The sequence below is a fragment of the Balaenoptera borealis genome, assembly GCF_965194805.1.
Source record: "Balaenoptera borealis genome assembly, chromosome: X".
Taxonomy (NCBI): Eukaryota; Metazoa; Chordata; class Mammalia; order Artiodactyla; family Balaenopteridae; genus Balaenoptera; species Balaenoptera borealis.
The window spans coordinates 54,186,697-54,212,942 of record NC_138881.1 but is presented as its reverse complement, the minus strand read 5'-3'; the positions used below and the strand labels follow the sequence as shown (position 1 = coordinate 54,212,942).

Below are 26,246 nucleotides of genomic sequence, written 5' to 3'. Positions count from 1 at the left end.
CAAGAGAAGCCAAAACTCTGGATTTTTATATGAAATAGTTTTAAGTTATGGCATTGAGTTATAATTAAAAACTACCACAACCACAATGCCGGGGTAAAACCAACACACATCCCATAGGCTCTCAGTTTGTAACCTGATGCTGAATCAGACTTATGCATGAAAGGTGTTCTAATTTTCTATCACTGCCAGAACAAATTACGACAAATTTAATGGCTTAAAACAACACCCATTTATTATCTCACCATTGCCATAGATCAGAAGCTTTGTAAGCTTGGCTGGATCTCGACTCAGAGTCTCACTAGGCTGAAATCAAGGTGTTGCCAAGGCTGCATTCCTTTCTGGAAGCTCAAGAGGTGAATCCATTTCCTTGATCATTCAGAAAGGTGGAAGAATTCAGTTCCTTGCAGTTATAAGGTTGAGGTTCCATTTCCTTGCTGACTGTCTGCTGAGGACCATTCCCAGTTTCTAGACACCACCCACTCTTTGACTTATGACCCATTTCCATTTTCAAAACTAGCAGTGGTAGTCAAGTCCTTTTCCTTTCACATATCTGATACTCTCTCTGACCCTTCTGCCTCCCTCTTCCCCTTTTAAGGACACATGTGATTACATTGGGCCCACCTGGGTAATCCAGGATAACCTACCATTTTAAGGTCCATAATCTTAATTCCACCTGCAAAGTGCCTTTTGCCATATAACACAACATATACACAAGCATAACATCAGGGAATAAAGATCATGTCTGGTGTGGGGGTTGTTAAAATCCTGCTTCCCACAAAGGTTTCTCTTTCTCTGGAGAAACTGACAATTTTCCCTGATCCACCACCAGGTAGCCTCAATCTGATACCTCAATGTAAATATGTTTCTCATCTGTGTCACCTCAGCCTGGTGCTAGGTGCTCTGGTCCCCAGGGATGGGAGGGGGAGCACTAGTTCCCAGATCTTTCCTGATTTTGTGCTCAGGACCAGGTGCCCCGCTGAGAGGAACCCCTACCTTTGGGTGACCCAGTGGCTTTCTGCTTCAAGTTTCAGGAGGTTCGCTGCAGTATGAGGCTGACGAGGCAGCGGAGGAGGAATCTCTCTTCCCCATGCCACCTGGCCAGGAGACCAGTCCTGAGTCCCCACTGAGTGAAAGCATCTTTGAGACCCAGGCACTTAACCCCATCCTGGATGACGACTGCAGCTCGACTCGTGGCTTCCCCACACAGGAGTCTTTTACCTTGGCCTCCTGTGCCTCAGAGAGTCACTTCCACTGGGTCCACACTCCCATCGAATGCACAGAGCTGGACCTGCGAAAGTTTTCCAGCTCTGCTTCCTATACTGGAGCTGAGACCTTGAGGGGGAACACAGCTGAAAGCTCTGGAGACAGACTGGAGCTCACTGTACCCTTTGAAGTACCCAGCCTTTAACTCTACTGAGGTGAGCTGGAAAGGTAGGGTAGAAAGACCAGAAATTGGGGACCACCCCCAAAAGGAATTATCCCTTGGAGTACTGTTGTTCAGTAGGGCTAGTGTCAGAGGAACAGCAAGCTAGGAACATTGGTGGATGGAGGGACAACTGTGATAATGTTAATCTTTTGAGCCAGTCAGTCATACATCATATATCTGAGCCTACAGTTGTCAAGGAACTGGCCAGGTTGACATGACACCAGTTTTTCTATCCTGGCCTTTTGCACTCTCTCTCAGGGCCCCACTGTCTAATAGTTATATTCAGTTATCTCCCATCATGTATTCAAGCACCAAGGTACAGTGGGAAAGTATACAAACCTTGGCACCTAGAAGCCTTATATTTCAAATCTACCTCCATTCCTTAATAAATATCTGTGTGAAGCTTGTGTAAATCCCTTCACCTCTCTGAGTCTCAGGTCCTTAATCTGTGAAAAGTAGAAAATACTATTCACCTTATATTGTGAGAGTTGAATGAGAAATGCATGTGCAAGTGCCTTTTACAGTGTCTAATGCATTAGAGGTGTTTAAATCATATTAGTTTGTCTTTCCCTCCCTTGCCCCCAGTCACAATTTATATTGGGTTGGCCAAAAAGTTTGTTCGGGTTTTTCCATAATGTCTTATGGAAAAACCCAAATGAACTTTTTGGCCAACCCAATACATCCTTACATATACACTACACTCGTCTGGTCTTCATAACATACCTTTGTGGTAAGCAGGTCAGGGTTTGTTAGCTTCACTTTATAGAGGCAGGAACTGAGACGCAGAGAGGGAAAGTGATTTGCTTAAAGTCACAGAGCATGTCAGTGGCAGAACTGGGTTAGAGCCCAGGTTTTGGAGCTCCAAGTAAGTAACAAGGGGCAGTATGAAGCATGGGGGTGGATTCCTATTTTTCAACTAACCAATTACTTTCACCCCCATTTCCATATTTCTCCAGCTATGATATTGTCCAGGTCCCCCAATGACTCCCCCTCCCTATATCTTACCTAAGAAAATATAAACAATATGTAGACGAAAGCCAAGACTCCTATTAAACCGGTCAGCCTAGATACCTTCAAGGTCATCTAGGCCAACCTCCCTTCCAACTCCTCCAATCCATGCTTTTATAATATCCCCACGAAGTGTTTATGTCATCCTTGCTCACATACTTACAGTATCAGAGAGCTCACTACTGCCCAACATGTATTGCAGCTATGACTGGTGGATTTGAGCTCAGTGTAAAGAAAAACTTTCTGTCTTCTTATAATAACCACCCTTGGGTCCTGCTCTGCTCCTTGGGCCACACAGACCTCATCTGCTTCCTGTGTCTTGTGATAGCCCTGAAGAAGTCTAAAGATAGCATCTCCTCTCTGGAAAGTACCACTTTGGGTTCCTTTAAAGTATGGGGGGCTTAAAACTGAACCCAGTTTCATGAGGAATTGTCTCACCAACACAGAGTAGGGTAGAACTGTCATCATGTCCACCCCACACAAGTGATGTTTTTCTGCTATTGTACCCTAACCACTGGCCTAAACCATTTTTTTTGAGGCATGGGAAGAGAAAGGAGCTAGTGAGATTGCCCCATAGGTTTCTAACTTGCTCTGCTCCCTCCCTAGGTCTCTTGGGCTCCTGGCAGCCCAGTTGTTCTCCCTGGACTCTCCTGCCTTGTTCCTATACCACAACAGCAGCAGGGGCATGGGATGTGGTATCCACAACAGCCTGTACTCTACAGACGGGGCACATCCTATCCCATCCCACCAAAGAATTGATTCTTCATCATTTTCCCGAGACTGACCAGCAGCATTTTTTGCTTTCCTATCCTAGATAGCCTGGAGAGCCAGATTCCCCAGTCATGGGACTACCAGACATGTTCCTAGCTCAGCTTGATTATAGAGAGGAGGGGAGGGGATGGCAATGAATGGGGTAGAGTTTTACTGCCTGCATCTTTGGTCAGGTGAACCTGAAGGAGGAGCCTCTCAGTACCCTATTGATACATCTACCTAGCACTTTAGGGACAAAATCAAACTCTTCCCCCTTTCTCTCCTCCGCACTGCCCCCCCTCCCCAGTACACACACACACACACACACACACACACCTACACACATCTTAGGAGAGGCCTGAAACCTTGATTCCCCACACATCTCTTAGACTTCTGTGGCTGTGACAATCACGGAGCTAACCCCTTTGCCCCCTGGGGTCTTCCTCTCCACTTATAGGTTTCTTACCTTTTTTAGTTGGGATCCAACTCAGTGTCTTTTTGACTTTTAAAATGATACTTCCTAAAGTTCCTTTTATCTTATTTCTCTTCTTTTCTTGCCTCCTTTGTCCCTTCCTGGTGCCTTGTCTTCTTAAGCCCAAGGCTGAGCCTCTAGATCCCCAGGGCCAAACTCAGAGCTCAGAGCTTTCATCTTTGGGATGGCCATGAAATCCCTGAGATCTAGGGGGGGGGGACACTTAGGAGCTTAGGTTTTCAATGAAGCCTGCCCTAGGGCTGCTCAGGGACTATTGGTGCTTTCTTGGTTTAGAGAAAAACCAATCAATTGCTGAGCCCTCACCAACAGTTTCACATGCTTCTCAGAATAAAGTGGAACTTCTCTCTCCATGGCTGATGCCACAGGGCAGATGAGAACATCAAGGCTCAGATGTGGGCACCATGGATTGTTTTTAAGTCTCCCTTATGTCCATAATGGGCTACTAGGGCTGATACCCACTCCCTCACTGTGGGACAGATTTTGAAAGAAAACTTGCCCAGATGAGTAGAGCAACTATCTCCTTTGTTTGGGAGCAACCTATATACTCCAGAATGTTGGATGTGACTTAATTTGTGAAAACCAAGACTGTATCTTAGGGTGGGAATGCTGGAATTTACTACGTATATGTGCTGCACTTTACAGTTTGCAGTATGCATTCACAGCAATCATCTCTTTGGATCTTTATACACACCCTGAGGTGGGCAGGGCAAGGATTACCATCCCCAGGTTGCAGATGATGAAGCTGAGGCTCAGAAATGGAAGGTGACTGCACTCAGTAATGTATGGGGTAATTATCAAGGCTAGGGTCCTCTCCAATATCTTGAAATCTTCATTTTCTAGAAGACAGTGTTTTAAAGTAGTAGCTTTTCTGGCATATCTGTTCCAGAAAACAACTCTTTTTGGAAGCAAAAGGGGTGGAGGGACAAATAAGGCCCTTATGCCTGAATGTGAATGAGGTAATATCCTTGCCTACAATACCAAACCTATTCTCTCCCCCTCCCATCAGCTCCCCTACTCCCACCCTGTAGCCAGCCTGGATGTATATTCTCTGCCAGATCTGACCCCAGTGGAAAGGTAAGAGACTTTCCATTCAGCACTGTCTCTCAAGAGATCAAAAAGTGAGAAGAGCCGCAAGGTCAGACAAAACTCTTTCTATCTGTCTATCTTACCTCCTTTTGCCACTGGGGGTAAGAAAGAAGGTATAAAGGTTGGAGCCAGTAGGAGTATCCATCCTACTTGTCCTCCCTCCTATATTCCTCTATTCAATTTAAGAGTCTCTGATCTTAGTTTGGACAATGACTTGAGACTTTAACTTTAGAGGTGGGAGGGGGGCAAATATCCCATCTTTAAAAGCCTCTCCCAGGTAGATTGCAGATATTTGAGCAAGTCTGTCAATTATAACACTTTAGTGTTTTACAGTCTAAAAAAGTTCATTCATACATGCCTAATTTAAAGATGAGGAACCTGAGTCCTAGAGAGAAGTAGTAACTTACCCAAAGCAATTCATATTTTGGAAAGGCAGCCTGCTCCACACTCCCACCCCCAGACTGAAGTGTGGATTCCATGGCTGAGAATAGAGCCAGGGAAGGGCAGTTAGAGCAGAAACTGCTCTTGGCTATGGCAGAAGGACAGGCAGAGGTGTTGGAGGGCACTAGTTATTTCTATCCACTAGACACTGCCTAAATAACCCTTAAAATATCATTAAGGAACATAGGGAAGAAACAGGAGATTGAATAAGGCAATTCATCTCCACCACCAGAAAAAAACAGCTGGCCCCATAGTCTAAGTGCTACGGAGGCAGCAGTGTAGTCTTCCACTGAAAAATAGCACATGACTTCATCCACACCCAGGATGGAGAGGGTTTCTTTGTTTTTTGTTTCTTGGGGATTTTTTTGGCTTTACTCTCCCCTATAGCTCTTACCTCCTATGGCCTACAAGGTTTCCCCTCCCTTCTTCCAGGTCCCTCTAGACTCACCACACTCCCTGGGTTAGCTGGAAGATCTTATGCATGTTTGAAGAGTGATGGTCCTGTGTTGCAGCATAGGGCAGGGCAAATAATTTCCCTGTGGATCTCCTGGGCCTCACCCTTTATTTGAAGTGCTATAACTCTCCACCTCCGGCAGGGAACCAGGCTGGAATTTGCCCTATTGGAACCTTACGGAAAATCTCTGAGCCAAGGTGACCTTCCCTCTGGGGCCTGATTTCCCCAAACTACCTCCCAGCAGTCCTCCAAAGATACCTTCCAATATACTTAGGAGTAGCTGAGTGGGTAGAGGAAGGGAGCCCCACTGCCGCTTTCTATTAACATGTCAGTTGGATCTCAGATTTCCCACCACCCCTTCCCATTTGATTCTTTCCGAAGTGTGTTTTTGCTTTAATTCTTACCTATACATCTCATGACCAGGAAGGAACAAGCAACTTGGAGGCTGTATTCTTCTTTATTATCTGGCTTTCTGAGGCCTGTACAGCTAGTTCTGTCCAACAAGTACTTGGTGGTTAATTAAGTACATTAAATATCATGTGAACTTCATTAGGTCCTAGCCCTGGCAAATGAATGCTCTCTACCACAAAACCTCTGCTTTCAGGATTTTATTAAATGCATCTTTAGGGACAGTTCATCTACAAACATTGATTAAGGGCTCCTGGGACAACCCATTGGTCAGGGTGCTAAAAGCACCTGGGAAAAAGTAAATAGGCCCCATTGTACTGGACTGGGGATTAGAAGCAATTGAATTACTAGCCTGCACCAAGCAGCCTGACTTAACACAGGTATTGGCAAATATGTGTGAGCCAAGTGTTTAGGCCTTGACCTTTAGGTTCTCTGTTCTTTTCTTTCTGGGACAGTTTATTCTTATCTCGCTGGCTCTAATTAGTCATGTCTGCAGCTTCTGGTAGGGCAAGAACTAGTATCCAAACAGAAGATGATTCAGCTTGGGCAGGCCTTAGGTGTTCAAAGGTCACCATGTGCCTGGCAGTGGTTCAAGCCCAAGTCTAACACTGCTGCATCTATCGCAAAGGTAATGATTTTGTCACAGTCATAATGACATTATGATAAAATGTTACAGCCAGCCTTATTCATTGTGCCTGCTCTAGACTTTATAATTTACAAAGCTCTTTTAGGTTTATGGTCTCATTTCATCCTCCCAAACCCCTGAATAAGATGTTATTATATCCCTTTTGAAGAAAAGTAAAACAGCTCATATTAGATATGTGGCTTGTCAGGCCAGAGATCAGTCTGACCCAAGTCTCCTGATCCCCAGACCAGGGCTTTCTCCACTGTTTCCCCTTAACAACTGCTTTAGGATGGTACAGTTACCACAGTGGCACTGAGGGCAACATTGCAGATAAAAACAGCAATCATGTAGCAAAATTCCCCAATGGTATATCCATAAACACAATTACTGCAAAGCTCATTGTGAGCCCCATCCAAGACAAGAAACTTCCTGGCTAGAATACCCAGCCCAGAATAACTTCTTAGCAATGATATTTTCTGTAGCAATTAAGACAACAGCCTTGGTTTCTGGGGTTACCCCAGTGCACAGGTGTGCCAACAAGGAGCAAGGTCCTCATGGTATGAACATTGTGTGACCATCCCAAGTCATACCCAGCATCACCTTGGTTCTAACTTTCATTCTGAAGTTAAAAAATTGTGGTTAGTAATTGAACTAAGGAAATGTTTTACTTTGCTTTTTAAGATATCTTGGGTAGAGGTAAGGTGAAGCATGCTTTTTTTCCTTATAATTGCTGCTTGGCCATGGCAAATGTCACACTCAAGCATTTGTTCCTGGGGAGGGTTTTTAAATATTTCATTGCTTTTAAAGTATGGGCATCTTTGAGTGACTTGCTTTCATGTATCTTTTCTATTTGGGGGTTATTGGTCAGTGGAAGCACAAAGGACATGTGACAGAAAAGTTTTCAACATGTCCCTAAGACTAGAAAATAGTTGAGTTGTCTATATTTGAACTAGCAAAAGAAAGTTGTTCTTGCTTGTAAGGGAGGGGAGGTATTTACTGAGGATGAGTTTAGATTTTTGGTTTCGTATTTTCTTCTCTGTATATCTGGATTTGGATTTTGACAGGGAGGAGCCTAGGAGAGCAACTTTCTCCTCCAAGGTTCTCAGATCCAGGCTTGGTAACAGTGTCAATACTGTAGCACCCTCTCCACAACACAAACCCTACTATACTGGGAAGATAATCTCTTATGCACCTAACCCCCTGCTCGCCTCACTAAGAAGGTCTCTCGTGTTTTACATTGAATGTAGGTAAATTTTAATTACTTTTCCCTCCTAAATTGGTTATTTATAGAGCTTTTGTTCAATCTTGAGCCATATGCATATGTGGCTACTGGCAGAGTTATGTTTTATTTCTGATGCTCTGGAAATATTTCATATTAGCCAATAAAGAAAAATACATCCAAACACCTTGTTTATTCCTCTACTTTCAAATAACAAGGTGCCTCATTTGGCTGGTGTGTCTTTGCTCAGTGAGTACAGCAAGGAAATGTGTTTCTTATCAGTGGGTCCATCACCAGGGATAGTAGGATCCACTGACTTGCCACCCAAGAGGTCTGGGTTATAGTCCAAGCTCTCCTTCTATATTTTTGAATTGCTTATGACATTTATCTTTTTTTCTGGGCTACAGATCTACTAGAACTTCTTGAGTTCTAAACTAATACTTCTTAAAACAGGTTCCATGCCCTAAGAGGACTGTGCACATGTCTTGTGAGGTCTGCAAAATCTCTCAGAGATTGTGTGTATTTTCATTTTGACTATAATATTCTTTTAAAAAAATATAAGCATATTTTATTTAGACCATCTGGATTATTATCTCTTAAAAGCACTACCTGGCCATTTCAGAGTCTGTGTTTACAATCTCGTTGGATTTAAAGAAGCACCTAAGGAGATAATATTTAACTTTGAATGCTGTGCTTTACTATAATCTTATTTAAGAGCTAGAGAAATCAAGTTACTCCCATCTTTAATATGCTATGATCCTGACAACAAAACATGTTGGCAAGGATGTGGAGAATGGGACCTCTCATACCTTATTGGTGGGATTGTAAAATGGTACACCCACTTTTGAAAACAGCCTGTCAATTCCTCTAAAAGTTAAAGTTAGAATTACTATATAATCCAATAATTCCACTATGTATGTACACCAAGATAATTAAAAATATATGCACACACAAAACTTTTACACAAATATTCATAGAAACATTATTTATAGTATCCAAAAAGTGGAAACAACCTAAATGTCTATCAGCTGATGAATGGATAAACAAATTGTCAAGTATACATATAATAGAATATTCAGTAATTAAAAAGATTGAACTGACGCACAATATGTCATAAATGAACCTCAAAGCAAGCTAAGTGAAAAAGCCAGACACAAGAGACCACATATTGTATGATTCCATTTATACAAAATTTCCATATAGGCAAGCTAATGGAGACAGAAGGTAGATTAATGGTTGCCTCAGGCTGGGGGGTGAGAAAAGGGGTTAAAAATGGTCCCCAATTTATGTTGATTCAATTTACAACTTTTTGACTTTATGATGGTGTGAAAGTGATAAACATTCAGTAGGAAACATACTTCAAATTTTGAATTTTGATCTTTTCCTGGGCTAGCAATATGTGCTCTAATACTCTCTTGTAATGCTGGGAGCCACAGCTCCCAGTCAGCCATGCAATCACAAAGGTAACCAACTGATACACTTATAACCATTCTCTACCCATACAACCATTCTGTTTTTCACTTTCAGTGCAGTATTCAGTAAATTACATGAGATATTCAATACTTTATTATAAAATAAGCTTTGTGTTTGATGATTTTTCCCAACTGTAGGCTAATGTAAGTGTTCTGAGCACATTTAAGGCAGGCTGTGCTAAGCTGTGGTGTTTGGTAGGTTAAGAGTATTAAATGCATTTTACACTTAGGATATTTTCAAATATGATGAATTTATCAGGATGTAACCCGGTTGTAAGTCAAGGAAAATCTGTAAATGTAAATAGGCATGAGGGATCTTATTTGGGGATAAAAATGTTCTAAAATTGAGCTACGATGATTGCTGCAACACTCAGTAAATAAAAATTGTTGAAATGCACACTCGAAATGGATGAATTTTATCATATGTAAAATACACCTCAATAAAACTGTTTTAAAAAATATTCTGTGATCATCGATCTGAGTAGACTGGTGTTGGTTTAACAATTTGATTACTTTCCAAACACCTGCATTGCCAGAAATAATCTCTCTCTCTCTCTCTCTCTCTCTCTCTCTCTCTCTCTCTCTCTCTCTCTCTCAGACAGACAGACAGACAGACACACACACACACACGACCCGATTACTCAATTAGGACAAAAGAAAGAAACAGAACTAGAGTCCTATTTGGTTCTTTTCATTTTGAACTCTCTACATAGCCTCAAGGAAAGAGAAAGGATGCATCTAGAAGGAACTTACAGGAGGTATCATTCAAAACAAAAGGAGGAAGAACAAAGGAAACTATTATAGATTCAGGGATGGGTATAGGAAAAGAGATATTGGGAGATACCATCACAGGCTACAGAGGAGTTTTTTGAGGGAACTATCACAGAATAAAGGAGGAATAACTGGGAATTAGTTGGCAGGTAGGAGGCCAGGATTTGTGGTGAGTCTGTCCAGCCTTTGTGTCAGAAAAGACCTTTTTGCCCAACCAGGCCTCCCATTCTTACTCAAAATTTTGAATGCTGGTACAGTAGGAGATATTTAATCCTCTAATTTATGGATGGTGATTAAGGCACAGGAAGTGTTAACACTTATCTGTTGGAGTCGATGTCAGTGTGTGCTTGTGCCAGTCATAGGGCAGTGAAGTCCTACTCCTTACCCAAGAAAGACATGGGGAAATCAGAGCTCTGTAAACAGATGGATTAAAGCACAAACAAGTCATTAGACTATCAAATAGGGGATTATTAGGTGATTGTTAATAACCCTTTTATTAGGGACTAGGAACACTTGCTATTTCTGCTGGTATGATGATCTTTCACTTTATGTTCACAACATAATTGGCAAGTTTCTGTATGCCCAACAGTTAGTCTTTTAAGGCCTTAGAAACTCTGTGTGTGTGTGTGTGTGGTGGTTCAAATGCTGCCTGCCTGGAAAAAATGGATCCCCAATGAGAGCAGCTGCCTAGTCACATGATTATATCCCCAAAGCCTTTTTTCCTTGTGGTTTCTAGTGCCAGTAAATTACCTTCCTTAACATCTCTTTCCTAAGGAATAGTGCAAAAGTGAAATAGAAGGGGAAAGTACAGTCAATATTTAGCGGTTATCTCTCATGTGCTTTCTCACTTTCATATTTTGTCTCATTCAATCCTCATGATGTCCCTAGGTGGTAGGTGCTCTTTACAACCTTCATTTTACAAAAGAAGATCACAGATTTAATGATTTTTCTATGGTTATACAGTAGTAAATGATGTGCTAGAATTCCAGTCTAAGTCTATCTGACTCTGAGGCACAAACACTTCCCACCATGCCTCAGCTGCCTCCCTAAGACAGACCTCAGGAAAGAGAATACAGTTTATCCCACTGGATCTCTCGTAGTTCCCAGCTTGGGAGGCTACATCAGAGAGTCTCCCTAGGAGACTCTCTAAGTCTCTCTAAGTATCACATAGTAGTGTCAAAGTATTATCAGCTCATGATATATTAATCATTCCCATGTAATCAGAAGGATCACATTGATCATGCTATCTCCTTGGCCACAATGTTGTCATTAAAGAGCATGCTGGAGATATGAGTTCTTGTTTCACGTTCATCATCCCCTAGATGGAGTAAGAAAAGGGTACTTTTCTTGGCCTCAGTTTCCCCCATGGTACACAAAGGAGATTGAACTCAATGATCTCTAAGAGCCTTCCAACACTGATGTGCAATAAACTTACAAGACCTAGCTTTGCTATAGACTCTTGGTAGCAGGACATCTCAACGGAGAGGAAGGACAGAGAAGATAACCAGAAATGGTAACTATAATACGACTGAGTAAATAACAGGGGCTTAATTTTTTCACCTATGGGCTTTATTGATGTTTTCCATTCCATTTTGGAATCATCTCCATTAAGCATGCCTCTAGGGATTATTTTCAGATCCTCCAGATGCATCTGAGAAAGTAAGCTTTCCATAAGTAAGAACGACAAAGAGACAGACCATGATGCACTTTTCTTCTCATTTACGTGCTCTATATAACACTAGATCTCTTGTTAAAGTAGTAAATCAGTAACAGTATTGAAAAATATTATATTATATTAAACAACACATATGGATAAAGATTAAAACACCTGGGGTTGGTTAGAGACCCTTTCTCCAAGAAGCCCTAGTTGTTGACAATCACTGATTAATCTTTTCTTCATTCTACCTTCCCTTTGTCTTGTATGGGATGAGTTTCTTATTAACATTAGTTGAACCTTCCTACTCTAGTCCAACACCGCTACAGCAGTGATTCTTAACCTTGGCTTTATACTGGAATCACTTGGGGAGATTTAAAAATGCTGATGCATAGACCTCAGACCTAGAGATTTTAAATTAATCGTTCTGAAATACAGCCTGAGTATTAAAAAACAAACAAACAAACAAACAAACAAACAAAAAATCACCTCCCCAGGTGATACTAATGAGTAGCCAGGGTTGAGAACCTCTTCCCTATAGAAAAATTCTCCTACTCATGGCTTTCTTTATCATGGCCACAGGTAATCTATTTACTCTGTTAAAAGGCCCTTTTAAAACTTCCATCATCTGTTTGTTTCCTGCCTCTCCATACATCTCTTAAACTTAACTCTTTGCCCTTTGAGGTTGAAACTGGTATTCTTCCTAATCTATATTAACTAATCCCCTACAAATCATCCCAATTACAGGATCAAGTGTAAACTTATGCTCAGGTACAGATGGTTTCTAATATGTCAGCTTCCTGGGCAGAATCTTCAGGCTGTGAAAACAAGCAACATCCAAAGCTCACTTTAAAAAAGGGTCTCAGGTTCCAGACCACAGAGGAAGAGATGCATTTCTCTACCACCCCTCCTCTTAAGCACAGCTAAAATCCCTGGACATTATATTTAAAACAAATATGACTATAAAACTCTTAGAGAGAAACATAGGCAGGACATTCTATGACATAAATCACAGCAAGATCCTTTTGACCCACCTCTTAGAGTAATTGAAATAAAAACAAAAATAAACAAATGGGACCTAATGAAACGGAAAAGCTTTTGCACAGCAAAGGAAACCATAAACAAGATGAAAAGACAACCCTCAGAATGGGAGAAAATATTTGCAAACGAAGCAACTGACAAAGGATTAATCTCCAAAACATACAAGCAGCTCATGCAGCTCACTATCAAAAAAACAAACAACCCAATCCAAAAATGGGCAGAAGACCTAAATAGACATTTCTCCAAAGAAGATATACAGATTGCCAACAAACACATGAAAGAATGCTCAACATCATTAATCATTACAGAAAAGCAAATCGAAACTACAATGAGATATCATCTCACACCGGTCAGAATGGCCATCATCAAAAAATCTACAAACAAATGCTGGAGAGGGTGTGGAGAAAAGGGAACCCCCTTGCACTGTTGGTGGGAATGTAAATTGATATAGCCACTATGGAGAACAGTATGGAAGTTCCTTAAAAAACTAAAAATAGAACTACCATGCGACCCAGCAACCCCACTACTAGGCATATACCCTGAGAAAACCATAATTCAAAAAGAGTCATGCACCAAAATATTCATTCCAGCTCTATTTACAATAGACAGGGCATGGAAGCAACCTAAGTGTCCATCAACAGATGAATGGATAAAGAAATGTGGCACATATATACAATAGAATATCACTCAGCCATGAAAAGGAACAAAATTGAGTTATTTGTAGTGAGGTGGATGAACCTAGAGTCTGTCATACAGAGTGAGGTAGGTCAGAAAGAGAAAAACAAATACCATATGCTAATGCATATATATGGAATCTAGAAAAATGGTATTGATGAACCTAGTGGCAGGGCAAGAATAAAGACACAGACATAGAGAATGTACTTGAGGACACAGGGGAGAAGGGGAGGTTGGGATGAAGCGAGAGAGTAACATTGACATATATACACTACTAAATGTAAAATAGATAGCTAGTGGGAAGCTGCTGCATAGCACAGGGAGATCAGCCTGGTGCTTTGTAATGACCTAGAGGGGTGGGATAGGGAGGGTGCTAGGGAGGCTCAAGAGGGAAGAGATGTGGGGATATATGTATACATATAGCTGATTCACTTTGTTGTACAGCAGAAACTAACACAACATTGTAAAGCAATTATACTCCAATAAAGATGTAAAAATAAAAATAGATAAATAAAATAAAATAAACAAATAAGAGAAAGCCCTGAAAAGTGGAGAGAAGAAGTCAGACCATCTAGGGGTTATGGAACCTGATGAGTGATACAGCAGTGAGTTCCCTGGGTTTTCTTTTTGTTGCATATATCTCAGACTGGGTGGAAGAAAATCCAGTGACACAGAAATGCCAATGAGCAATAAATGCCAATAAATTCCCCAAGGAAACCCTATTCTTTCCAGCTAAAAGGCAAAGAAAGAGGCAACCTAGCAAGATAGAAACCTTCTAGCTAATAACTGCCCTAAATTGTGGAAATAACTGTGACCCCATCATCATCCTTGTCAATAAAAGCAGTGTGGGGAACCAAGACTTCTACCCTTTCCCTACTCTAATGAAGTATCCCTTCCCTTCTTGCCAGGGTGGTATCAGAGAAGACCAAATGAGGACTGGGAACTTTACTGTCTTGTGGTAACAAGCATCCCTCCATAGTATCAGTAGAGGCCTAGTGTGTGGGGGGGTGGAATTCTACCCCTCCCCAGTGATAACAAGGCATTCTTCCCATTCCCCTCCAGTGTCAGTGAAGGATGAGTGGGAATCCAGAATATTCACTACCATCCAGAAGTAACAAAGCATCTCCCCACCCAGAGATGTCAGTGGAGGCCACATGGGGAGCAATAAAATGGTGCCACTCCTCCTCCTAGCCAGGGTGGTACCATCAGACCCCCAGTGAAAATCTGAAACTCCCACCTTTTCCCAGCAGTAAGGAGCCACCCCTTTACTCTAGGGTGTCAAGGAAAGCTGGTGGGAGACCTGATTTTCTACTCCCCACCTGTCAGTAATGAAAGAGTGACTCTCCTTCTCCCACTGGTGTGATGTCAGAGGAGGCCTGCTAAACAGAATATATTGAAAATACCCAAGGTCTTATAATATAATACACAAAATGCCCATATAAAATAAAACATCACGTTCATAAGAAGAACCAGGAAAATTGCAAATGATAAAAGACAACAGATGTCAATGAAATGACATAGATATTATTATCTCACAAAGATGTTGAAGCAGCCATCATAAAAATTGTTCAGTGAGCAATTATGAATTTGCTTGAAGCAAATGGAAATAACAAAACAAAACAAAACAAAACAAAAAAACAGTCTCAGCAAAGAAATAGAAGGACCAAATAACTTTTAGAACTGAAAGATGCAATACTTGTAATAACTCAAAGATGCAATACTTGTAATAACTCAATGGATGGACTCAAGAGCACAGTGAAGAAGAGAGAAAAGATCACTGAACTTGAATATACAATAATATTAATTATCCAATTAGAACAACAGAGAAAAATAAACTTAAAAAAAAAGGAACTAAGATACTGGCGATGAATAACTGGAATTTGAAATTTAATCACAGTGTTATTTACACTAGCACCTCTCCCAAAGGAAATACTTAGTTATAAGTCTAACACAATATGTACAAGATCTTTATGAGGAAAACTACAAAACTCTGATGAAGAAATCAAAAAAAAAAAAAAAACTAAGTAAACGGAGAGATATTCCATGTTCATGGATAGGGAGACTCAATATTGTCAAAATGTCAGTTCTTCCTAATTTGATTTATTGATTCAATGCAATCCCAATCAAAATCCCAGCAAGCTATGTGGTGGATATTGACAAGCTGATTCTAAAGTTTATATAAACAGGCAAAAGACCCAGAATAGTGAACACAATATTGAAAGACAAGAACAAAGTTAGAGGACTGATATTACTGTTATCAAACTCAGGTCTGGCTGCTTGCCACTTGAAAGCCAACACTCGAAAGACAAATGTTGGTAGGAAAGGAAAGATTGTTTTATTCAGGAGGCCGGCAACCTAGTGAGAAGGTGGACTCATGTCCAAAAGCCAACTTCACACTATCAATCAGGGAGAAAGAGCTTTTAAAGGGGAGTTTCAGGAGTGTATAGGTGGAGGAAGGGTGCTAGGTGCAGAACAGCACAGTCAGCTCCAACAATCATCTTGAAATTGCTCATGCAGTGGTCTGATCAGCATCATCTTGATTATTTTAAGTACAGTTACTCTTCAGTTCCAGGGTTGGTTTGTTCCCATTTCCTTGAGGCCAGTTCTCGAAATTGTGCAAGATGGAGAAGCTTATATCATGGTTACAGTCTGGTCATAGTGTAGTTAACTTCTTTCACCTGGTGGAGGTTTTCAGTACCTGTAAAACAGCCCAAAGGAGATAGCTCAGAATATTATCTGTAGCCCTTGAAGAGGAACTCAATGTCCTTGATTTTGTTTAATGACTAAACTATTATTATTTTGTGCTGCTTGACTGCTTTTCTTTTCTCCTGCATTTTTCTACTCCTATGATTAAATTTATTCTTTGCCTAAAGTTTTTCTACAGACAAGAGGCAGTCAGAGGACTTGGGTGGGGGGACGTCTGTCCTGGGAAGGCCCCATAGGGTCCTGCTCCATTACACTGCTTGAATTCAACACTTACTATAAATCTACAGTAATCAAGACAGCGTGGTATTGGTGAAAGAATAGACAAATATAGATCAATGGAACAGAAGGGTCCAGAAGTAGAACCACATAAATATAGTTAACTGATTTTTGACAAGGGAGCAAAGACAATACAACGGAACAAAGATAGTCTTTTCAACAAATGGTGCTGGAACAAGTGGGCACCTACATGCAAAAACATAAATCTAAGCACAGAACTTACACTCCTCACAAAAATCAACCCCAAATGAATCACAGGCCAAAATGTAAAATGCAAAACTATAAAACTAAATGTAACATAGGAAAAAATCTAGACAACTTTGGGTTTGTTGGTGAGTTTTTAGGTACCACACCAAAGGCACAGTCCATGAAAAAATGAATTGATAAGCTGGACCTCATTAAAACTAAAAATTCCTGCTCTGCAGAAGACACCATCAAGAGAATGAAAAGACATGCCACAGACTGAGAGAAAGTATTTGCAAAAGACATATCTGATAGAGGACTGTTATCCAGAATATATAAAGAACTCTTAAAACTAAGCAATATGAAAACAAACTGATTAAAAAATGGGCTGAAGACCTTAATAGACACCTCACCAAAGAGATACACAGATGGAACATAAGCTCATGAGAAGATGCTCCAAACCATATGTCATCAGGGAAATTCAAATTTAAAAAAAACAATGAGTTGCAATTAGACACTTATTGAAATGTCAAACATCCAGAACACTGACAACAGTGAATGCTCATGAGGATGTGGAGCAACAGGAACTCTCCTTCATTGCTCTGCTCTGAATTGTGTGTGTGTGTGTGTGTGTGTGTGTGTGTGTGTGTGTGTATTTCTATCAAATTCTATTACATGTATAGATAGACTGATGTAACTACCACCACAATTATGATACAGAATTGTTCTAAATAACTTCTAAGTAGTAATCTTTATAGTCACATCCTCTGAACATTTTATACTTAGATGTATGGCATAGAATGAGTTACTTTTTTTAATAAGGTATGAAGTTTACAGCAAGGATTTTGGGGGGGGATGTTTGTTCCTTGTTGCTTATGTAGTCTAATCACCATTGTTTGAAGCTATCCTTTCTTGTATTTTTTTTTGAAGTTTTGTTAAAATGCAGTTGGCTGTACTTGCATGAGTCTATTTTAGAACCCTCTATTCTTTTCTATTGAAATATGTGTCCACCCCCCACTATTAACACACTGTCCTGATTAATGTAGCTATACAAGCTTTTAAATTGATAGAGTGGTTTTTCCCATTTTATTCTTCTTTTAAAAATTGTTATAGCTATTTTAGTTCCTTTGACTTACCTTATCAATTTTAGATTATGCTTGTCAATATGTAGAAAAGAATCCTGCTGGGATTTTTGTAGAAATTGTATTAAACATATAGATCAAATTGGGGAGAATTGAAATCCTTTCTTTCTTGAGTTTCCCAATCTGTGAATAAAGTATATCTCTCCATTTTTTTTAAGTTCTTTAATCAACATTTTGTAGTTTTCAGCACATAGATCCTACATATTTAGTTATATTTATACTTAAAGATCTTATTTTATTTTGTGCCTATTATAAATGTTATTGTGTTGTAAATGTGATTTCTAATTTTTCGTTGGTAATGTAAAGAGATGCAATTGACTTTTGTGCATTGAACTTTTATACTGTGCCATTGTTAAACTTCCTTATTAGTTCTGTTCTCTTCTCTCTCTCTCCCTCTCTCTCTCTCTCTCTGTGTGTGTGTGTGTCTCTCTCTGTAGCTCCTTTGAGTTTTTGTATGTAGACAACCATGCCATCTGATAATAGGGACAAGTTAATTTCTCCCTGTCCAATCTGTACATATTTTATTGCCTTATTGCACCGGCTAGGACTTTCAGTATTATGTGTAATAGCAGTGGTGCCTGCACAAAATTGCCCTCTTCACAAACTTAGGAGGAAGACATTCAGTTTTTCACCACTAAGGATAATGTTAACTGTGGGTATTTCGTACATGTTCTTTATCAGATTGAGGGCATTCCTTTTTATTTAAAATTTGGTGACAATTCCTGAGCTAAATGGTATTGAATTTTATAAAATGCTTTTATATAATTATGTGGGGGTTTTTTATACTGTTAATATTTTACATTTCTTTTGAATATTGAACTAGTTTTACATTTATGAAATAAATTCTTTTTATGGTTTACTATTATATATTGATTTGATTTGATAAAAGTTTGTTGAACATTTTTGAATTTATGTTTATAAATGCTATTTATAGATTAGCATATCCATCACCACAAATAGTTACCAATTGTGTGTGTGTGTGGTGATAATATTTAAGATCTACTCTCTTAGCAACTCTCAGGTGTGCAATACAGTATCATTAACTATAGTCAACATGCTGTACATTAGGTCACCAGAACTTATTCATCTGATAACTGGAAGTTTGTTTATACCCTTTGACCATCATAACCCATTTCCCCTTTCCCTGCAGCCCCTGAGAACCACTATTCCACTCTTTGTTTCTATGAGTTCATCTTCTTTAGATTCAACATATAAGTAAGATCATACAGTATTTGTCTTCATCTATCTGACATATTTCACTAAGCAAAATTATCCCTAGGTTCATCCATGTTGTTGCAAATGGCAGAATATTTTTTAAATTTTTTTATGGCTGAATAATATCCCATTATATATTTTAAAATACCATGTTTTCTTCATCCATTCACCCATTGACAGACACTTATGTTGTTTCCATGTCAGCTATCTCAAATAATATACAATGTACATGGGGGTACAGATATTTCTATGAGATAGTGACTTCATTTCCTTTGGATATATACCCAGAATTGGGATTGCTGGATCCTATGGTAGCTCTATTTTTAATTTTTTAAGAAACTTCCATACTGTTTTCTATAGCGGCTGTATCAATTTACATTCCCACCAACAGTGTACAAGGGTGTTCTCACCACATCCTTGCCAGCATTTTTCTCTTGTCTTTTTGATAATGGTCATTGTAACAGATTTGAGGTGATATCTCATTGTGGTTTTGATTTATATTTTCCTTATGATTAGTGAGCACGTTTTCACATACCTGTTGGCCATTTGGATGTCTTCTTTGGAAAAATTCAAGTCCATTGTCCATTTAAAAATCAGATTAGGATGATAATGATGATGATGATGATGAATTTTTGTTATTGAATTGTATAAGTTACTTACATATTTTGGAAATTAGCCCCTTATCAAACATATGGTTTGCAAACATTTTCTCCCATTCTGTAGGTTGGCTTTTCATTTTGTTGGTCTTTCTTTGACTGTACATAAGCTTTTTAGTTTGACGTAGTCCAACCTGTTTATTTTTGTTTTTGTTGCTTGTGATTTTGGTGTCATATCCAAAAAAACATTGACAAGACCAATATCAAGGAGGTTTTTCCGTATGTTTTCTTCTAGGAGTTTTATGATTTAACATATTACATTTAAGTCTTTAATCCATTTCAAGTAAATTTTTGTAACTGATATAAGAGTTAGGGGTTCGGTTTCATTCTTTTGCATGTGAATATCCAGTTTTCAAAACACTATTTATTGAAGAGATTATTTTCTCCCCATTGAGTATTCTTCAATCCCTTGTCAGACATTCGTTTGTATGCATGAAATATGCAAGGGCCCTTGATTCAGTTCCACTAATCTATGTGTCTGTTTCTAAGACATTACCAATCTATTTTGATTACTATAGTTCTATAAAGTAGTTTGATCAGGAAGTATTATGCTCCAGGTTTGTTTGTGTTTCTCAAGATTGCTTTGGCTATTCAGGGTCTTCTGTGGTTCCATATATATTTTGGGATTTTTTTCCTCCTAGTTTTGTGAAAAATACCATTGGGATTTTGATAGGAATTTACATTCAATCTATAGATGATTTGGGATAGTATGGACATTTAAATAATATTAACTCTTCCAATCCATGAACACAGCATATCATTCCACTTATTTGTGTCTTTCATCAATTTCTTTCATCAATGTCTTTTGTTTCCACTGTACAGATCTTTCACCTCCTTGGTTAAAGTTATTCATAATGATTTCATTATTTATTTATTTATTTTTAGAAATTCATGTTCTATTTATTTATTTATTTATTTATTTATTTATTTATTTATTTATTGCTGTGTTGGGTCTTTGTTTCTGTGCGAGGGCTTTCTCTAGTTGTGGCAAGTGGGGATCACTCTTCATCGCGGTGCGCAGGCCTCTCACTATCGCGGCCTCTCTTGTTGCGGAGCACAGGCTCCAGACGCGCAGGCTCATTAATTGTGGCTCACGGGCCCAGTTGCTCCATGTCATGTGGGATCTTCCCAGACCAGGGCTCGAACCCATGTCCCCTGCATTGGCAGGCAGATTCTCAATCACTGCGCCACCAGGGAAGCCCTATTTCATTATTTTTGATGCTATTGTAAATGAGACTTTCTTCATTTCTCTTTCTGATAGTTTAGTATTAGTGTATAGAAATGCAACTAAATTTTGTATATTAATTTTACATCCTGCATTTTTACTGAATTTGTTAATTAATTCTTACAGTTTTTTGTGAAGTCCTTAGAGTTCTATATATAAGATGGTGCCATCTGCAAAGACAATTTTACTTCTTCCTTTCTGATTTGGATGGCTTTTATTTATTTTTCTTTTCTAATTGCTCTGGCTAGGACTTCCAGTACCATGTTGAATAGAAATGGGTACTCTTATCTTCTTCCTTGTCTTAGAGGAAAAGCTTTCAAATTCTCACCATTGATTGTGTATGACGTTAGCTGTATGTTTGTCATATATGATCTTTATTATGTTGAGGCATGTTGCTTCTATACCTAACTTATTAGGAGTTTTTACCATGAAAGTGTGCTGAATTTTCTCAAACTCTTTTTTTCTGCATTTATTGAATGGGTCATATGATTTTTATCCTTCATTCTATTAATGTAGTATATCATGTTTAGTGATTTGCATATGTTGAACCATCCTTGCATCACAGGGATAAATCTTACCTGATCATGGTGTATGATACTTTTATGTGCTGTGGAATTCAGTTTGCTAGTATTTTGTTTTGAAATTTTGCATCTATATTTATCAGAGATATTAGCTTGTAGTTTTCTTTTGTTATAGTCTCCTTGTCTGATCTTGGCATCAGAATAATGTTGGACTTGTAACATTAGTTTGGGCACGTTCTCTTCCTTAATTTTTTTTTGAATGAGTTTGAGAAGGATTGACACTAATTCTTTAAATGTTTGGCAGAATTCACCATTGAAACAATCTGGTCCTGGGTTTTCTTTGCTGAGAGGTTTTTTCATTACTACTTCAATGTCTGTAGTCATTACTGGTCATTACAGATTTTCTATTTCTTCATGATTCAGTCTTGATAGCTTGTATGTTTCTAGAAATGTAACAATTTCTTATAGGTTATTGTAGCGTAAGTGCCTAACAATAAGCTCCTTTGATTGTGATGTAAATGCCTGACATTAAGCTTTTGATTTCCAAAGCATCCATTTCAAAGACATTTACTTCAAATAAACATGTTGCCAGATACACAACTAGATAGAGAACAAAGCTACCCCTCCCATGATGTTCCCCTTTTAGAAAGCCCTGGGTAACCTAGATAACTGACCACTTGAGTGACCCCACATTCCCTTCTCCACACTTTAATTCCTACTCATTTTTTTTTAATTTGCAAATAAAGAGTGAACCCATGAAATCCTAGGCATCCCACTCCCAATCTCAATAAAGGCAGAAACTCAGATCTTCTCTCTCTCTCTCTCTCTCTCTCTCTCTCTCTCTCTCCCTCTCTCCCTTCCTCCCTTCCTCTCCTTCTCCCTCTCCTTCTCCCTTGTCTTCTCTTTTTCTCTCTACCTATGACTTCACTGTGTGGTCCTGGACCTGACATGTACCCCCCAGGACCTGTGAGTACTAAACCTTGTTTTTCCAAAATTCCCTGATTGTTGTTTCTGGGGTGCATCTTGCAATCATAATAAGAACCACAAGGGCTGGACCAGCCACAAGATTATCTCTTGTCAAATTTCTGTAGATGTTAGCCACAAGTAGCACAGAGCCTAGTGAGTGCTCCCAGGCATTCTAGCTGATAGTGTGACTATTGTTAGTTTGTGACTGAACACAAAACAGTTTAACAGTTTGTTGTCATATAATTGTTCATAGTAGTCTCATGATCCTTGGTATTTCTGTGTTGTGAGTTGTAATGTCGCTTCTTTCATTTATAATTTTGTTTGAGTCCTCATTTTTTTTTTCTTAGTCTAAATAAAATTTTGTCAGTTTTATTATTTTTTTCAAAAGAAACAACTCCTACTATCAGTGATTATTTTTTCCTATTCTCTATGTCACTTATTTCTGCTCTCTTGCTATTTTCTTCTGCTGACTATGGGCTTATTTTTTCTTCCTTATCTAATTCCTTGAGGTGTAAAATTAAGTTGTTATTTGAGATTTTTATTTTTTCTTAATGTAGGAATGTATCACTATAAATGTCCCCTTAGAACCACTTTGGCTACATCCAGATAAGTTTTGGTATGTTGTGCTTTTATCTTGTCTCAAGGTAATTTGTGATTTCCCTTTCGATTTCTTCTTTGACCCATTGGTTTCTCAGGAGTGTGTTGTTTAATTTCTACATATTGTGTATATTCTAGTTTTCCTCCTGTTATTGATTTCTAGTTTCATGCCATTTTAGTCAGAAAAGATACTTAATATGATTTAAGTCTTAAATTTGTTAAAGCTTGCTTTGTGTTCTAACATATGGTCTATCCTGGACAGTATTTCATGTGCACTTGAGAAGAATATGTATTCTGATGCTGTTAGGTGGAATTTTCTGTATATTTCTTTTAGGTCCATTTGGTCTTTTTTTTTTTCCAATAATTTCCATTTGGTGTTTAGTGTTATTCAGATACACTGTATCCTCATTAGTTTTCTGTCTGGGTAAAGTATACCCATTATTAAAAGTGAGGTACTGGGGCTTCCCTGGTGGCGCAGTGGTTGAGAATCTGCCTGCTAACGCAGGGGACATGGGTTTGAGCCCTGGTCTGGGAAGATCCCACATGCCACGGCGCAACTAGGCCCGTGAGCCACAACTACTGAGCCTGTGCGTCTGGAGCCCGTGCTCCACAACATGAGAGGCCCGCGCACCATGATGAAGAGTGGCCCCCACTTTCCGCAACTAGAGAAAGCCCTAGCACAGAAACAAAGACCCAACATAGCAATCAATCAATCAATCAATAAAATAAATAAATCTTTAAAAAAAAAAGTGAGGTACTGAATTCTCCTACTATCATTGCATTGCTTTCTATTTCTCCCTTCAATTTTGTTAATATTTGCTTTAAATATTTAGGCCCTCCAATACTGGGTCCATATATATTTATAATTTTATAGCCTCTTTATGAATTAATCTCTTTATCACTATATAGGGACATTCTTTGTCTCTTGTGACCAATTGTAACTGAAAATCTATTTTATCTGATATAAATATAGCCACTCCTGCTCTCTTTGGGTTTCTATTTGTATGGAATATTTTTTCCTATCCTTTTACTTTTAGCCTATGTGTATTTTTTAAAGCTAAAGCAAATCTCTTGTTGGCAGTATATTTTTGGATCTTATTTTTTAATTCAATCAGCTACTCTGTCTTTTTGATTTGACAAATTTAATCCACTTATGTTTAAAGTATTTATTGATAGGTAAGGACCTACTGTTATCATTTTGTCCACTGTTTTCTGTTTTCTAACTTCCTTTGTTCCTTTATTCTCTTGTTTCTGCCTTATATATTTATATATTAGTGGCATGCTTTAATTCTTTTCTGTTTATCTTTTTGGTATCTGCTATAGTATTTTCCTTTGTGATTACCATGAGTCTTACATAAAACATCTCATAGATATAACAGTCTGTTTTTAACTGATAAACACTTACCTTTAGTTCCACATAAAACCTATAAACTTTTACTTCTCCTCTCCCCATATTTTATGCTATTGGTGTCACACTTAACACTTTTATATTGTGCATCAAATAACAAATTATTTTATCTATAGGTACTTTTAATACTTTTGGCCTTTAACTTTTATACTAAAGATAAATGTGATTTATGTATCACCATTACATTAGGATATTCTGAATTTGACTCTATATTTACCTTTACCAGTGAGTTTAATAGTTTTATATGTTTTTATGTTGTTTTTTATCATCCTTTTACTTCAGTTTGAAGAACTCCCTTTGGCATTTCTTGTAAAACAGGTCTAATGTTGGTGAAGTACCTCAGCTTTCGTTGTCTGGGAAAGTCTTTATTTTTCCTTAATTTCTGAAGAACTTTTACTAAATATAGTACTCTAAGTTGCCATTTTTTATTTCAGTTCTTTAAATATAGTCCATCTCCTCCTGGCTTGCACAGTTTCTGTAGAAAAATCTGCTGATGGCCTTATGGGGGTTCCCTTGTATCAGATGAGTTGTTTTTCCTCTTGTTGCTTCCAAAACTCTGTCTTATTTTTTCTAACATTTTGATTATAATCTGTCTTGAGGTAATCTTCTTTGGGCTGTTTTTTTTGGAGGTCATTTGAGCTTCCTCTACCTGGATGTCCTTATCTCTCCCAAGATTTGGGAAGTTTTCAACTCTAATTTTTTAAAATAATTTTCTTCTCTTTTCCCTTCTCCTCCTCCTCCTTCTCCTTTTTCTCCTTCTCCTTCTATTTCTTCTTCTTCTTCTTCTTCTTCTTCTTCTTCTTCTTCTTCTTCTTCTTCTTCTCCTTCTCCTTCTCCTTCTCCTTCTCCTTCTCCTTCTCCTTCTCCTTCTCCTTCTCCTTCTCCTTCTCCTTCTCCTTCTCCTTCTCCTTCTCCTTCTTCTTCTTCTTCTTCTTCTTCTTCTTCTTCTCCTTCTCCTTCTCCTTCTCCTTCTCCTTCTCCTTCTCCTTCTTCTCTTCTCCTTCTCCTTCTCCTCCTTCTCCTTCTTCTTCTTCTTCGTCCATCATGTGAATGTTCATTTGCTTCATGATGTCCCATAATTCAAGTATGCTTTCTTTTCTCTTCTTCATTCTGTTTTCTTCTTTTTGTTCCTTTAACTGGCTAATTTCACATGAGTTCTCTGACTTTTTCTTCTGCGTGATCAATTCTGTTGTTGAAGATCTCTGCTGAATTTTTCAATTCTTGAAAGAGTCTCAGCTCCAGAATTTCTGTTTGGTTCTTTTTCATAGTTTCTATTTTTTAATTAAACTTCTCATTTTGTTCATGCATTGTTTTCCTGTTTTCATTTAGTGGTCTATATGTTTCCTCTAGCATTTCATTTAATTTATTTTAAATGATTGTCTTGAATTCTTTATCAGGCAATTTGTAAATCTCCATTTCTATTTTTTTTAATAAATTTATTTATTTATTTATTTTTGGCTGTGTTGGGTCTTCGTTTCTGTGTGAGGGCCTTCTCTAGTTGTGGCGAGCGGGGGCCACTCTTCATCGCGGTGCACGGGCCTCTCACCGTCACGGCCTCTCTTGTTGCAGAGCACAGGTTCTAGACGTGCAGGCTCAGTAGTTGTGGCTCAAGGGCTCAGCCGCTCTGTGACATGTAGGATCCTCCCAGACCAGGGTTCGAACCTGTGTCCCCTGCATTGGCAGGAGGATTCTCAACCACTGCACCACCAGGGAATCCCTAAATCTCCATTTCTTTAGGGTCAATTACTGGAACTTTATTAGTTTCTTTTGGTGGTGCCATTTTGCCTGATTTTTTGTGGTCTGTGTAGTTTTATTTTGGTGTCTAAGA

The 26,246-nt window shown here is 38.8% G+C and overlaps 1 protein-coding gene across 8 annotated transcripts in view; it reads left to right on the top strand.

Annotated features, from left to right (window-relative positions):
• EDA2R (ectodysplasin A2 receptor) overlaps positions 1-23,759 on the top strand; it is a 163,559-nt gene extending 139,800 nt beyond the window's left edge. For 7 of the 8 annotated variants that reach the window (XM_082376698.1, XM_082376694.1, XM_082376697.1 and 4 more), the window contains one exon: positions 1,026-23,759. In XM_082376698.1, coding sequence (XP_082232824.1) covers positions 1,026-1,408 — 383 coding nt within the window. In that variant the 3' untranslated portion in view covers positions 1,409-23,759. The remainder of the gene's footprint in view (positions 1-1,025) is intronic. The other variant, XM_082376692.1, reaches the window with a different exon arrangement.
• The last annotated feature ends 2,487 nt before the right edge of the window (positions 23,760-26,246 follow it).